Source organism: Manacus vitellinus, unplaced genomic scaffold (genome assembly GCF_001715985.3).
Source record: "Manacus vitellinus isolate BGI_N305 unplaced genomic scaffold, ASM171598v3 scaffold_115_pilon, whole genome shotgun sequence".
Classification (NCBI taxonomy): Eukaryota; Metazoa; Chordata; class Aves; order Passeriformes; family Pipridae; genus Manacus; species Manacus vitellinus.
In genome coordinates, this window is record NW_021938866.1 from 474326 (window position 1) to 489823 (window position 15498).

Sequence of the window (15498 nt, forward strand, 5' to 3'; positions counted from 1 at the left end):
CCCTGCCACGGGCAGGGACACCTCCCGCTAGCCCGGGCTGCTGCGAGCCCCGTCCTACTGGCCTTGGACACTGCAGGGGTGGGGCAGCCACAGCTTCCCTGGGTGACCTCACACGCAGCCCCTTCCCAGCACTGGAATTCCCCTTCCCCTGAGCTAGTCAAACTTCACCCACCCATCCCAGGGCTCCAGGCATCTGCCCTTCCAGGCTGTCTCCATTCCTGGCTTCAGGAGCTGTGACATTTGGGAAGGACCTTGGCTGGTGGCAGGTGTTCCTGCAGGATCAGGGGGTACTCAGCAGGGAGGGGCTTTCCCAGGGTGGGTGACTGAGAGCAAGAACTTTGGGTGCTGGGAGGTGCCAGCTGGAGGTGTCTTAGCTTGGATTAGGTTTAGGAATATCAATTGTTTTATCCAGAGCTTCAGACTAGACCTGGAAAGCCACATCCTATGAACCTCCTGGCTACACCTCCTTCAGTGCAGACATGAAGCAACACTCCTGTGGCCGAGCACCAGCAGGACAAAAGGGAAGCTCCAGGTGAGCTAAGTTATAAATGATCCTCATTTATTATAGAGTTGGATAGTCAGCCACTGTAAATCCCTGACTCCAGCCCCACCAGCCTGCTCCTCGGCTCCTTTATCCCTGGAAGTGCTCAAGGCCAGGTTGGATGGGACTTGGAGCAACCAGATGTACTTTGGTTTTGTGTTCTTTCCCTCTCCTGCTTTTTTTTCTCCTTAATCCCTCATTTCTTCTCAACCTTTTAAGCTCCCTCTCTACAGGCAACACAACCAATGTATCTGAGCAAGGCCCTGGAATTCCTGCTGGGGAACGGAGGTTGTTATATCTTAGGGAGAACTCCCTGCCCTTCCAGGACCCCTTCGGACCCGTTCTTTGCTATTTATCCACAGTTAGTGCATATCAAGGAGTGGCAGAAAGTTGCAGTCAGGAGGTTCTGGGGTGGCAACTTGCAGCTCTTCCCAAGGAGCTCCAGGCAGAGGGAGATCAGTGCCCATGTTCCCGTCTCGTGTGTGGGAGGTGGCCCAGAGACAGTGCAGAGACACGTCTGTGTCTCTGAGGCTCCAACTGGAGTGTCTGGAGGATCCAGCCAGAGCTCTGCTGGAGGGGTCCACCAGCCCAGGTTGCTCCAAGCCCTGTCCAACCTGGCCTGGGACACTTCCCCAGGTGGGGCAGCCACAGCTCCTCCACTCAGCTTCTCCTCAGCAGCAGCCACACTTGGAGCTCTGCTCCTGTCCTCCCTCTTGTTCAGCAGAGCTGCTTTAGAAATCCGGTGCTGGCTGAATTTCTAATCCTTAAAACATTCGCAGGAACACAGGTTTCATCCCACTCAGTGGATTATCCCAAAGAATAAGAAATATTGGCACAAACATTGCTCTGGTTGGGGTTTATTCGATAACAAAGGGAATAATCAGGAAGCACAGGAGAAGTCTGGGGGCCTGACACAAAAATCTGATGGCCCTTGATGCGATGACATCTTTCCTCTTCCTGAGTGGATTAAGAAAGATCTACTTCCAAATTTATAGAATTCCAGGATCACTGAGGTTGGAAGAGACCTCCAAGGTCATGGAGTCCAAGCTGGGACTGATCCCAGAGCACTGAGTGCCATGACCAGGCGTTCCTTGGACACCTCCAGGGATGGGGATCCACCACCTCCCTGGGCAGCCCCTTCCAAGGCCTGACCACCCTTTCCAGCAGGAAATTCCTCCTGGTGTCCAACCTGACCCTCCCCTGGCACAAGAAATTTGTTTCCCTCCAAAACATTGTAACAGGTTTGCCATGAAAATTAATTTGAGTAAAATTTCCTTCCTCGTGTTCATCCCAAATAAACAACTTCTCCCAGACCTGGAAATGATATAATTGTGTGTCCAGTTCACAGTATTTAAATCCAACCTCAATCTCTTTATTAAGTACATGTATTTTTTTTAAGGTTAGATTATGTCCTAGGCCGTTCCCATAAAGCAAGGGTTGGAATGTCTATGGTTTAATAAAAGGAGATTAATATGGAAATGAAACAAATCTACTGTTAGAAAAATAAGCAGAATCAAAATCCATTTAACTGAAACCTGCAGCTCTTTGTATTTAAATCATAATACACTTAGAGCAGCAGCTTCCCTAAAAACTGTCCTTGTCCCAGATAGCCCTTTATTCTTCCTTCTGTGTTCCTTGTCAAGGAGCTAATTCAGGCAGCTAATTGGGAGAATAACTAATCCAGCCACCATGTATTCCCCCAATTATTCCCTTCTTCATCCCTTTCCTATTCTTATTCCCATGTATTTTTTCCAGGAGCTTGTAATTCCATTATAAGTACAAGCGAGGGATGGCAGTGCATGGTGCTCAAACCAAGGGTGTCTGGTGAAATTCTGGGGGTCTGGGATCAATAATAAATACTAATAAGACAAATAATATATAAAAATAATGTATTATAATAGCAACCACCTTTTTTTGCCATCAATGGAGGGACTTCAAAGACCACTCAATAATTTAAATAATACCGTGTGGGTGAATAAACTGTTAAATCTCGTAAACTCCCTCCAGATGATATTCCCAGAGAAGCTGTGGCTGCCCCATCCCTGGAAGTGTTCAAGGCCAAGTTAGAATAGGAATCCACAGCTTTTCTGGGCTGTACTTTAGTCACCAACTAGATTCCAATCAGTAGGGAAATAATAACAATAATTGTGTTTTTTAATTGCTTTTCACTGTTTAATCTGCTTTGACACATCTCCAAACAACATCCCTCTATAATTTAATGAAATATGTATATAAATGTTTTCAGGGAAAAACATATTTCCAGATGCTGGTTCTTTAGGAAATAGGAAAGATTCCTGCTGAAATCTTGATAAGAAATTGCTTTATTGTGTTTTTTGTGCTCCTGTCATCACAACCTATGGATTTCCATACCGGCCTACATCTGCCCATTTCCAAAAACTGAAAATACATGGAAAATCTCTTTGCATCCCCTGCACCTCTTGGCCTTTTCCCAAATCCACTGTTTTCTCCCTAATGGGCTCTGTTATTCCATACCCATTAGTAGATCCTCAAATGATGACATTTCGTTTTAATTGAAATCAAACATCTCATTCCATTAGGGAATTAGAAAACAAACCAAATTTTAATCGGAATTCATACAAGTCCAGAAGAATATTTTCCTCCCTCTGAGATTATCTTTCCGTGGAAATCGGAGGCATTTTTTGATGAAACTTATCTTAGTTAAGCTGCACTGAAATGGGTGAATTTAAGGTCCCCTCCAACCCAAACCATCTTCATGTTGACGCCATGAAGCTCAAAGGGATATAACAGAGGTTGCATTGAAATTCTGAATTTTTTTTTGCCTTGTTTTCCCGCTTTTTTGGAGGGAATGGGGAGTCTGATAAAATTTCCAAAGTGTATCTGCAAATCCATAAGTCCACTGAACAAGTGCACTCTCGTTCATGGATTTTTGGAAAGCCCCATTTAGATATCTTTTTACAGGAGTGACAACGGGCACAACCACAGCCCCAGACTGGAGCAAACTGGAGTCTGGTACTTTGCCATCCTGGTATTACAGTTTACAGACAGTGTAAAAATTCCTTTTGGAGTTCTGGAATATCAAGGTGAGACTTTTTGGCCAATTCCTGTACTTTTGACACCACTTCCAATGTTCACAGAGCATTTCAGCTTCCCAGGTGCTGCCCCGGCGAGGGCTGGGGGGCCCGAAGGGCGGGAAACCCCTCACGGGGGCTGCTGAAGGTTGCAGAGGCTGCAAAATCCTTTGAGTGTCTGCTGAGAAATGGTGAGGTAAAAAACACTTAAAAGGGTCTGCTGAGGGTTGGGTTGGGGGGCTGAGGGGTCTGAAACCCCTTAAAAGGGTTTGCTGTGTGTTGAGGGTCTGAAACCCCTGACGGGGTCTGCTGAGGCCTGGGGGATCTGAGGGGCAGGAAACCCCTCACGGGGCTGAGGGCTCAAAATGGCGGAAAACCCCTCACGGGGGCTGCTGAGGGCTGGGGGGGCTGAGGAGCGCGAACCCCTCACAGGGGCTGCTGAGGGCTATGGAGGCTGAGAGGCACGAAACTCTTCAAGGGTCTGCTGAGAAATGGTGAGGTGTGAAACCCCTAAAAGGGTCTGCTGAGGGACAAGGGTCTGAAACCCCTCACGGGGTCTGCTGAGGGATGGAGGGGGACACAAAATGGCATCTGATCATGGCTGGAGGGGCGAGGGGTCTGAAGCCCCTCAAAGGGTCTGCCGAGGGCTGAGGGGTCTGAAACCTCTCACGGGTTCTGCTGAGGGGCACAAAACCCCTAAAAGGGTCTGCTGAGGGCTGGGGGGGTCATGAAATCCCTCACAGGATCTGCTGAGGGCAGTGCGGGCCCCCCTCAAATGGGGGGCAGTGGGGACCTCCCTCGTGATGGCGGCAATGCAAATCCCCCTCATTCTGGGGGGCAGTGTGGATCCTCTTCATTATGGGGGGCAATGCAGACCCCCCCACGATGGGGGGGGCAGTGTGGGCTCCCCTCACGGTGGGGGGCAATGCAGACCCCCTCACGGTGGGGAACAATGCAAACCTCCTTCCCGGCCGGGGGCAGTGCGGACCCCTGTCACAGTGGGGAGCAATGTGGGTCTCCCTCACGGTGGGGCACAATGTGGACCCGTCTCATGATGGGGGGCAACGTGGACCCCCCTCATTAATGGGGGACAATGCGGCCCCCCCATTAGGGTGGGCAGTACGGACCCACATCATTCCGGGGGGCACCGCGGACCCCCTGATTAACAGGGACAATGCGCCCCCCCCATTCGGGGGGGCAATACAGCCCCCCATCATTCCGGGGGGCATTGCAGACCTCCATCATTAATGGAGCCAACGCAGCCCCCCCCATAATGGAGTCGGTGACGGGCACAGCGCGGCCCCAGCCCGGGGGCAGCGGCCCCTCTCCGCTGGGGGGCGCGGGTTCCCTCCATTCTTTGTGCAAGCCCGGCGCGCCGGTCCCGCCCGCTTCTCCCGCCCTTCCCCCTACTCCTCCTCCTCTCCTCCTCCTCGCTGCCCGTCACGGCGCGGGTTTAGAAGGCGCGGGCATTGCCGGCATGTGAGCGGCGGGCCTGCGGCGATGCCCGGGCGGGGCTGCGAGCGGCCGCGCTCGCGGGGGAGCGCGCTGCTCACCCGGACCGCCCCGCCCCGCGCTGCCCTAAAACTCGACCAACTCTGGGAACCGCCGGTCCCCGCGCCCCCCTGCTTCTGGTGGGTTTTCTTTTTTTTTTTTTTTGATTTGTTTGTTTGGGGTTTTTTTAAATTTTTTTTTTCGAAAGGGAAGACAAGTTCCCCGAGAGCCGCGGCGCCGCGACGCCCCCTCACATGTGTCTGGAAAAAACCAATAGGGCAAAAGTTGTCGGACCTTCTTTTTTCTTTTTCTTTCCTTGTTTTTTTTAATTATTATTTTTATATGTATTTTTTAATTTATAAATTTTTTTTTTGGCCCCCCAAATCCCAACAAAGCCAGGTGTAGGGTGCCTGTAAAAGCTGTGGAATAAGCCGGAGCGGGACTGACACTTTCCCTACTTTTTGGTGGTTTCGGAGGGTCACACACGTGTGAGACAATAAAGCACTTTGGCAGAAGATTCCTCTCTTTTTATTTTGATTCTTTTGATTCCTTTTCTTTTTTCCTTTTTTCCCCCCCCTTGGAATATTGTGAACATATTTGTGGCCATTTAAGGTAAAGTTCCGATTTGCTGTTAGACTAACTTGTCTGTGTATTTTTTTTGCTTTCATTTTTATTTTTTGATTGAAATTGTCGATCCCGATGTGTTATTTAAAAAAAAAAAAAAGAAAAAAAAAAGAAAGAAAGAAAGTGCAAGTTCCGGGCTGTTGAAATAGATATACATTGTGTATACATTGCATAGACACGGTGTAACTACACGTGTGAGAGATACACCAAGGTGCAAACGCCGAGCGCGGGGACTCGCTGCTTTATTTCCTACCGGAAAATGAAATCCAAGGAGTTGTTTTTTAGCGGTGTCGGGCCTGCGAGAGGAAAATACGGAATAAAAGTGGCAGAGGGGATGAGGGAAGCAGGAAGGGGAAGGGCGGGGGGTTGCTGGCAGCGTCCCCAAAAACTTGCGCGTAAATCCAAGCGGCTGCTTTGCAAAGTTTGCAGCGATGCTCCGGGAAAACGGGAAAGCTCGGGGCTGGGATCGAGCGAGAGGGCGGGAATAAACCGGCCCCGACAAAGCAAGGTTAGAGAGAGAAATATAAAAAACCCAAGAATACGAACGGGGAGCGGGCGATCCAAAGGGGGGAAAAAACCTTGTTCCTGCCGGCCAAGTCCCCGCGTCACGTGCGCCCGCGGCCCCGTATAAACGCGCTCGCCATGTGTGTGGCGCGACCGGGCGCAATCCAAAGTGGAATCCTTGGAAAAGTGGCGCGGGAGCGCGGCGGGCAGCTGCGCTTGCGGAGCCTCCATGAGCGGCGGCGGCGGGTACGGAGGGCTGCGCCGGGCTCGCCGGGTCCGGGGCCGGCGGAGCTGGGCTGGCTCCCGTGCCTCTCCCTGTCCCTTCCTTCCCTTCCTTCCCTCGGCTCCCCTCCCCCCTGCGCGCTGCCTTGCTGCGCCACAGGCCCAACCCGCTCCCGGCTTGTGCGGCTTATCCCCCCTCCTCTCCGCAATTAGGAAGTCGGGGCTATGATGGTGCGTCCCCGCTGCCCCCCCCGCCCCCGGAACCTGCACTTCGCAGCTCGCCGTGTCTTTTTTTTTTCCTCCTCTCGCTCTTTGCCGTTTCTGCCTCCAAAAGCTCCTTTGCGTGGAAGAAGGAGAAGGGAAAAAGTTGGGAGCGGATGGCTGTAGTTTCTTCTCTGGGATCCTCATTCATTCCTCGCTGAACCTCCTGTTGCATAAATGATGCTCTGGGAGCGAGGCTTTGCCTGTTTTTTTCTCCTCTGGATTTGGGTTTAAGAGTGGATGTTCCCGGGTTTCGCCTCTTTGGAAATACAATATCGCCTTTTTTTTTCTCTTGTTGTTGTGTGTTTTTTTTTTTTTTTTTTTTTCTGCCCCTCCATCTTTTTTTTCCCTCCCTCCTTCTTCTCAACCACCCACCCCCGACCCCCCTTGAAAAAAAGCAAAATCCGACTGTGTTTCCTGCAAGGCTCGGGATTTCTGATTGCGGTTATTTCCATGTTTCTAGGTTTGTGTGATTTTGCTAAAATGCATCACCAACAGCGAATGGCTGCCTTAGGGACGGACAAAGAACTGAGTGATTTACTGGATTTCAGTGCGGTAAGAAACAACGGTGGAAATTAGCAACAGCTGTTAAAAAAACCAAAATCTTCTAGCTGCTCTGTTAACAAAAAAAAAATCCAACCCTCCCCCCCAAAAAACCCCTAAAGCGACAAAACCAACCCCAAACTGTGCTCTAAGTACATTGGGCATTTTTTAATCAGCAGCTAGAAGCACAGTAAATATCTGTTTTTGCTTAAAAAAAAAATCCAAGCTGAGTGTTTGGAGTCTTTCTGATTGTGTGTGATGGGAGATGCAGGCGCGTTAGCAGCTTGGTTTCATGTCTCGGATGGCTCGAATAATTCCTGCCAAAAGAAACGCCCCGAAAACTGACCATTTCTCATCATTCCTCCATACCAGTATTGCACTTTTACCGTGCTTTAGATTTGCAAGCGTGGTTGGCACATGAACTAATTAATTGCTAATGAGTCGCTGATATTCTCCTTTCGGTTCTTCCCTTGTTTCGTTTTTTGGCACATGGAAAGTGCAAAGAAATCCACGACTGTCTCAGTTTAAAGTTTTCCCTGAAATCTCCTCTGGCTTCTGCTGGCGCTAAAGCTGCTCCGACCTTCTCGGCGCGGCCCTGGGCAGGGGTTTGGGGCGTTCTTTTCGCGGGGAAAAAGAGGTTTTTGTCCCCCTGGGCTGGTTTGGAGGCCGAACGTTCCGCCGGACGCGTGCACTTGTCTAGTTTTGTCAGGCTCCCCCTCCCCCTCCAGCCCCTTCCTTCCTCTCCCCATCCCCTCCCTTCCCCCCAATATGTCAGGAATATCTCTCTATCCACTTAGTTATTTATTTTAGGGCAGAGCTTTCGCTGGGAGATGCGGGGCCGCTCCTAAAGCCCGGCGAGGCCCCCCCCCTCTCCCGCGCGTGCTCCAGGCTGGTGCTGCCGCTCCAGCCTCGGCTTCCGAGGGATGGCTGCGGGAAGTTTGGCCGGGAATCGTAGCCCGCGGCAGCTCCGCAGCCCCCTCTCTGCTTGTCGGTGCACTTTTCCCATTTGTTCCCTGGCTTTTTGCAGGCTCTGACTCAGGGAAGGTGCGTATTATCCACCAGACGCGTCGGAGAAGGGAGAAACCAATTAGGGTCGGAATAAATGCTGGGAAGAGAGAGAGAGAGGAGCGCGAGAGAGGGAGGGAGAGGGGGCGAGGAGCGAGCCTGGCTTCCAATTGCTCGGTGGGAGAGACGGGATGAGAATTTAGGGCAGGTGGCACTTTGCATTATTATTATTTGGGTTCCCACATGCCAGGCAAATCCTGGAGCGGGATGGAAGTGGACGTTGCTATGTTGATGGCCAAGGTTGCGACCCAATCCCAACTTTTTCCGCCTTTGTCGGCAGGGAGAGCGGAGCCAGCCCCGCTTCCCAGGCTGGAGAGCTGCCGGGCACTGGGATGGCTCGAAGTCTTCGGGAAGGGCAGATTGTTTGGGAAGATAACGAGCCTGAGAAAAGCGGCACGCTGGTGGGGGCTGGCAGGAGTCTGCACTCGTTTGGGGGATGATGGTTCGGGGGAGAGAAACTCCTGAGGACCGTGGAAGGAACTTTGGACTGCCAGAGGACTCGGGAATCGCTTGTTTTCCACTAGTAACGCCTCTTTGTTTTTTTTTTAGATGTTTTCACCTCCCGTGAGCAGTGGGAAAAATGGACCAACTTCCTTGGCAAGTGGACATTTCACTGGCTCAAGTAGGTACCGTTTTTTGTTCCCTCTGTGGTGCAAATGCTGTGATTTATTTCTCCATGGGCTTTACCTTTGTTGTGTTGCTTTAATCTCTCGTGGGGAGCAGATCTGTTCGGATTGGAGCAGAATTATTCCTAAGCACCGGTTATGATTATTCTGATTTTTATTATTTCCACGAGCCTGGGAGGTTTTTAGAGCACTGCAACACATTCCTGATTTTTGAAAAACCCCTGAACTTCCCCTCTGTGTAACTGCTGTTGAAAATTGTTCTGGTTTGAAAGTAGGTTTATCTTTTCCCTTTTTTAATTTGAGCCTCGGAGAATTTTTTTTATTTCCAATTCCAAAGACTCTCTTTGTCTGGGAGGGATGAGAGTTGAAACCTCTCGCGTGCAAATGAATTTGGTGAGTCAGAACTGAAGCAGAATTGAAGCCGAATGGGAGGCTGCTGCAATTAAATATAGAAATCACAAGTATCCGAGGATAAAGGGCAGGAAGGGAAGCGTTTAGGATGAGAGAGGATGGAATATTTTTCATGAATGGAACCCTTTCGGTCACTTTTTCGAGCTGGGGCATTTTGCTTGTGAATATCAGAGCGTTGCAGAAGCAGGATTTGTTTGTTTGTTCTTTGGCTGTGGTGGGGCTGGATGGGCAAGTGCAGCATTCCCTGAAATCGGGAGTGGGATGACAAAGCGATCTCGGAGCTCTTGGCGGTGGAACATGTGTGGACAATAATTGTCTGGCAACTCCAGTTTTATAGGGAGGCTTTTATGTGCCTGACAGATGAGAAGGCAAACTCCCAGAGATCCTTATTGCCCATTTCCTTGCCCCGGGATGCAGTTGGTGTTCCTGCCCCAGCCCCAGGTAGGGAGCTGCAGTGTTTACAGCTCCACGTGCCAATGCTCCGGCCGTCGGCTCGTACCCGGATCCTGGGCAAACCAGGGGGGAATTCGGGCACGGCTTCCCTGCAAACTGCCCCTGGATATCTGCCTCGTTCCAAAGGGTTTCGTGCCCAATATTCCCAGCTTTTGCTCGATTCAAGGCACCCTTTCTCTTTATCCAGCACTTCATTAAATGCACTGGGTCATCAGTCAGCTTTTGATTTCCAGAGCAGGATTCCTAACTGGCAGTTGGTCTGCAGTGGAATGTTTTTTAAGCTCAGGTGCCACCTGAACACTCATTTTGTGCCTTTTATTCTGTGGAGCCTTTGGAAATAACACTGTGGGTTTGTTTTATCTCCCCAAACTTGGTTATGTTGTGCTTGCAGCGACTTGGAGAATTTTGCCGTTGGGGTTGAACAACTTTCCAAACACAAGCTGTAGATTTTAATCCCATTTTTTGCCATTTTGCGCCGTAATTTTCCGAGCCGATTTCGGTGGATATGGAATATCCACTCTATTTGTTTTCAGGGGAGTGTTTGTGCCAGACAAATCAATTTGTCACGCTCAGAGCCCGGGCCGTGCACAGCCACCACTTGGGCTGGGTGACCCCAGAGTTATATTTAATAATTCCATCCCAAGCCTCAGCTCTGGAGTCTCTTGGATCAGGAGGACAAACCAGAGCAGGGAGTGATTAAATTGTGTTTTATTGTCTCCACAGCTGAAAGGATTTGAGGAACTTTGACACCTCCTGTAGCCAAGGAGGATGATTTAATGAGCTGCAGGAAGTGAGGGTTAGGGAGATAAAGACCACTTAAAACAACACCTGAACTGTCCCACGGACAGAATTCCAGCAGAATTCCTTGTCCGCATCAATGCCTGGTGGTGGAGGAGGAAGGAGAAGCTTGAGGAAGTGCCGGGTGTTTGCACAATGGCAGCGCAGGGGGCTTCTGCAAGGGAAAATAACTGGAATTTTCCTCTTGGAATATCTATTGCTCGGTAATTCGACAGGGAATTTTGCAGGGAGTGCTCAGTGCTTCCCAAAAAGCTGGGGGCGATGCCAGGGGGGTGCGCGGCCTGAGGATGGAGGTGTGTGGCTATTGTCTGGAGCCCATGCAGGGATGGGATGAGCCAGGGCTTGGGAAATCGGGATTGCACGGATAACACTGGGATAACTGCTCCGAGAGGGGTTTCTGTGCTCCGTGGCAGGACCGAAGGCAGCTCCGTCAGTAATGGCAAACGTGGTTTATTATTCTAATGATGCACTTTGGGAACAGCGCGTTTGGGGAGCGGGAGGGATCCTGCTTTTCCTCCTGCAAGTTCTCCCTGGGAAGTTTGAGCCAGATTTTAATATTCCTCTTTAGGAATACGTTTATTGAGACGAGGAACCACAGATGTCATTGCTCTGCATTAACCTGGAACTCCTTATAGGGAGGATAAAGAAGGAAAAACAGAACCTCCAAAAGTAATGCCAGGCAGGGAAGTGAAACTAGCTGGACTCGAGGAAGTGTGGGAATAATTCCTGCTCCAAGTTGTCCCGGGGGCTTTTCCCTCAGCTAATCCACGACTCTCTGTTGTGATTTGCAGCGTGGGGGGGGAAAGAAAGTAAAGCCCCATTGCCTTTGAGTCTCGAATTCCACAAACATGGCTTCTCCCCGTGTTCCAGCCCGGGGAGGGCTGCAGGGAGAAAGGAATGTAACCTGAGCTCCAGCCCTGACATTCCCAGGGAGCATTTTTCACATGAAAGGCTTTTGTGAGCCCAGGGAAGGCCCAGCAGCGTGTTTGATGTGTGCAGGTGTTGGGCACAGGGCGCTCCGCCGGCCGGAGCCTCTGACCTGCGCCGGGAGAGCCGGGACTGGGAGCACCGGGGAGCCAAACTCCCCCGGAGTTCCCTCCGCCTTGGGTCGTGTTTGTGAAGTGATTTAAGAGCTGCTCCTTCCACTGAACAATGCACATTCATTGCGGGCACCTGGGGGGGGCTTTTGAGTTTTTCTGCTTTGTTTTCCCTTTTTTTAGGACGGTGGCCAAAAGAAAATGAATTTGCCCACATCACCTAAAATTTTGGGAAGAGTTTCCAACCCCTTCCCCAGCAAATTCATCACAAATTTATCCTACTTTGAGTGTGAGGCTCCATAAAATAAAGGGGTGACGGACCAGGGAGCAGTTTTGCCCCCGAGAATTCCCTGGGTCTGTCACATTCAGCTTATTTCGGGTTTTTATCCATTAATCAGGGCCCACATCTTCCTGATTCCCTTCGATTTCTGCTCCTTCTATTTAAAGCCTGGAATTTTACCTCCATTTGGGAGCATCTGCTCCGGATTGCCCACTCTGAGTGTCTCTGAATAGCGTGTGGGTGGCAGCAGAATCGGAGAAAAGCGGGATTTTTCTCATTGCCCATTCCCATGGCCCAGAAAAAAAGGGAAAAAATCTCCCATCTCTGCATCTCCCAATAAAGCAAAGTCTGTTTAAAGGATTTAAATCCTCACTTTTCATTTTGCCATTAGTTTGATTAGGGCTTGGCCTGCATTAGAGCAACAAATTAATACATCTTTAACGAGGGAATCACAAATCCAGCTCGGGTTAAAGTCCATTTTTTTTTTTATTTGGGATGTTCTGTGAGGAAATTCTGACAAATATTGTGGGGGGGTTTTAAGCACAGCCTGGTTTTGGAGTGTGGGGAAGCCGCAGAATTTTGCTGTTGGTGGTTGATCAGCAAAAAAATGGAATTAAATCGAGGCTTTATTCAGAGGATGTTTTGGAGCTGCTCAGGTGAGGCACACCTGGGGATGCCGGCATGGATCCCAGTATTCCCAGCAGAAATGTGTGCTAGGGAAGAAACCCCATACCAGAGAGAATTTGGGAAGGAGGGGATTATAATGCAGAATAGCCATTCAAGAGATAAAAAAGAGAGGGAAAATCCCCCAAAAGAGCAATTCTCAGCCTTTTGCCCCATAGTGCTGCACCAAGGAAGTGATGTGTCAGGTCCGGAGCTCTTGCCATTCCAGGGCAGGGAGCCCAGGTTTGCCACGGGATATGCCAGGAAAGAGGGAAAATGATGATGGGCTTTGGGTGTGGGCTCGGCTCCGTCGCTCCACGTTCCCTCCTTGGAATTCCGGGTCTCTGGGGGGCTGCAGGACCCTCGACCTCTCGGCCCCGACCCCGGCTCCCTGTGCCATATCCCTCTTGTTCTCCCTGCTGAAAACTCCGGGCTCCACAAAAGCGACTCCTTCCCTCTTTTCCATCCCCGAGGTTTCGTAATTATGATTAAGGAGAGCAGGAATGCTGTTGCCTCCCATCCTTCCAGCTATGTTTACCCGGGATCCTCCTCCTCTCCCAGCCCTATCCCGGCCGCTTCCGTGGGGGCAGCCAGAGCCCCAGGCTGTGCTGTTGGGAAGTGGCCTGAGCCCCCCGGAGCGGGAGGCTGACTTGCAGAGCACAGAGGTTCCTCTGGGGCTCGGCTCTTACTCGCAGGAGCAAACTGAGTGTAGCTGCCAAGGCCACTGCAGGGCTGCAGCCACCTGCAGTCCCTGGGCTGTGGAAATCTGGGAGCCCAGGGCCTGGCTGGTAAGGAAAGAGATAAAGCAGCCTGGCCATTCCCAGTGATAACGGAGACTGGGAGCTGGAGGTGCTTTGGGCAGCCTCGTTCCACGTTACCTCATCTGCAATAGATGTAATAAATCAGAATCCGCTCTGGGGCCGCAGCCACCCGAATGTCACCTGCAGGGGGGACACCCCTGCCTGCCCTTCCCAAATCCAGCAGCAGCAGGGATGCTGTTATCCTGTGGATATCAGGGATCTGGGAACAAAGTGAGGCCGTTAAACCAGGCAACTTGGGCCTGGCTTGGACTTCAGTGGGAGCACAAAGCCTGCCTGGGGAAAAAAACCATGGTACAATTTGACTTCTTCCCACTGGATTTGTGCTCGTGCTACTCCCAAATTCATATGGATTTTTGTCAGAGGCAAACGCAGCTTCCACGGCCCGAATTCCCAAGGAACATGGAATAGGCACAGATAACCCCAAATTTTCCTCTTTTACCACTTAGTTCTGCAGTAGCCAAAAAATAATGGGATTTAATTTTTTTATCACTCCCCCTCTGTAGTTTAAACAGAATTTGGGAATGACTTGGATATTTTCCTTTACTTAGAAAGTCAAAGGGTTTAAGCCTCTGTTTTGGGATCCCAGGAATGTTGTGGAGAAGCTGCTTGATGTTTTTTGGACAGGATCAGCAAATATCTTTCCTGATTAGTGTTGTAATGAGGAATAACTGAAATAATAGAGGAACAACTAAGCCACAGGAACATATAGAGTGGAATTAAGTCGTGGAAGTTTATGCTGTTAATTGCTGGAATCTTCCTTAAATGCCCGGAATCCTGGAGCACTAAAAGCTGTCCTATAAACAATTTTGCTTTGAGCTCCAAATGATTCCTTTCCCTCTTTTCCCCCCCTTCGTCTGCTCTGATAAACAAAGTCGTTTTGGAAGCTTTACAGATCAAACATTTACTCCTCGTGGTAAACTTGTTGTAGCTGGAAATCTGGAGCTCTGCAATCCCAGGAAAAGGGGAGAGTCCGGGTGGCCTGTGGTTTTCAGGGATTTAAATCCTGCTGGGATTTAACTCAGCTCCCATCAGCCAACAAAACCCTGCAGTTGTTCCATAAGGAGCAGTTATGGTTAAAAGTGCTTTTCCCAATGTTTTCCCAGATTCCAGGGCGGTGGACACCAGAGAGAAGAGCGGGAATAACCTGGGAATGTTTCCTAGGATGTAGCATGTAAAATTAATACACATGTAAGAGGATGTGCCATCTGCCAGTGGCCACTCCACAGAGTTCCTCGGCAGCCAGGAGGGATGACGCCAGCACATCCCAGCCCCTGCAATAATTCAATTTGCTCTTATTTCTTTGGAAAAGTGGCTGCCTGAGGCGACTTATTTTTGGGCATCCGGGAGGTCCAATGTCCCCAAAATCCACCCCTTGTGCCGCTCGAAGGTTTCCAACCTGGGAATTTGGGCCCAAATCCCTGGATTGGTAACACCAACCTGCTCAATTTTTATCACTAAGCTGTTTGCATGGAAAACTTCCTGCCTGGTGCTTCTCGGGTTGGAATGACCAAATGCTTAATTAATTTTTTAATCTTTTCCACTGCTGCTGTGGAATTTCTTTTCCCAGCAAACTACGGGAACTAGGAAAAGCCTGGAAGAGAGAGCTGGGAGGGTTTATTCCTTCTGCCAAGGAGCGGTTGAGCTGCGCCTGCACCGAGCAGGTGGATGGAAACTTGGGGTTGTTTGGGTGGATTTTGGGGCAGTCACAGCACCGTGTGTCTGAGAACCGTTGTGGCAGTCGCTCCTTAACTGCACCTTTCTGTGCTCCCGGTAGTGATGCCTGTAGGAGCTGCTCCCTGTTGTTGTCTGTGCTGCTGGGGATCCAGTTTGGAAACTGCTGCTGGGTTTTCTGTGGGCCCTTGTGGAATTTGGCTGCGCTCGGCGACTGTAAAGGTTTTTTTGTCACCTTCCTGGTGGCTCCGGCCCTTCCTGCCCTTTAACCAACTCTGGAATATGTGTGTGTGTGACCCCTGCTCTGTCATGTGTGTGTGTGCGCGTGTGTGTGTGTGACCCCTGCTCTGTCATGTGTGTGTGTGCGTGTGTGTGTGACCCCTGCTCTGTCGTGCGTGTGTGTGTGACCCCTGCTCTGTCGTGTGTGTGTGTGTGTG

The 15498-nt window shown here is 50.4% G+C and overlaps 1 protein-coding gene across 21 annotated transcripts in view; it reads left to right on the forward strand.

The window, feature by feature from the left end:
* The first annotated feature begins 3584 nt into the window (after nt 1-3584).
* Nucleotides 3585-15498, forward strand: part of TCF4 (transcription factor 4) — a 117996-nt gene continuing 106082 nt past the window's right edge. For 4 of the 21 annotated variants that reach the window (XM_029965664.1, XM_029965680.1, XM_029965682.1 and 1 more), the window contains exons 1-2: nt 7055-7248; nt 8851-8923. In XM_029965664.1, the coding sequence (XP_029821524.1) occupies nt 7147-7248; nt 8851-8923 (175 nt within the window). In that variant the 5' untranslated portion in view covers nt 7055-7146. Of the gene's footprint in view, nt 3604-3773; nt 3783-3964; nt 4091-5331; nt 5695-6173; nt 6215-6423; nt 6457-7052; nt 7249-8105; nt 8281-8684; nt 8703-8850; nt 8924-15498 lie in introns of those variants that run through there. The other 17 variants (XM_029965667.1, XM_029965666.1, XM_029965665.1 and 14 more) reach the window with 14 other exon arrangements.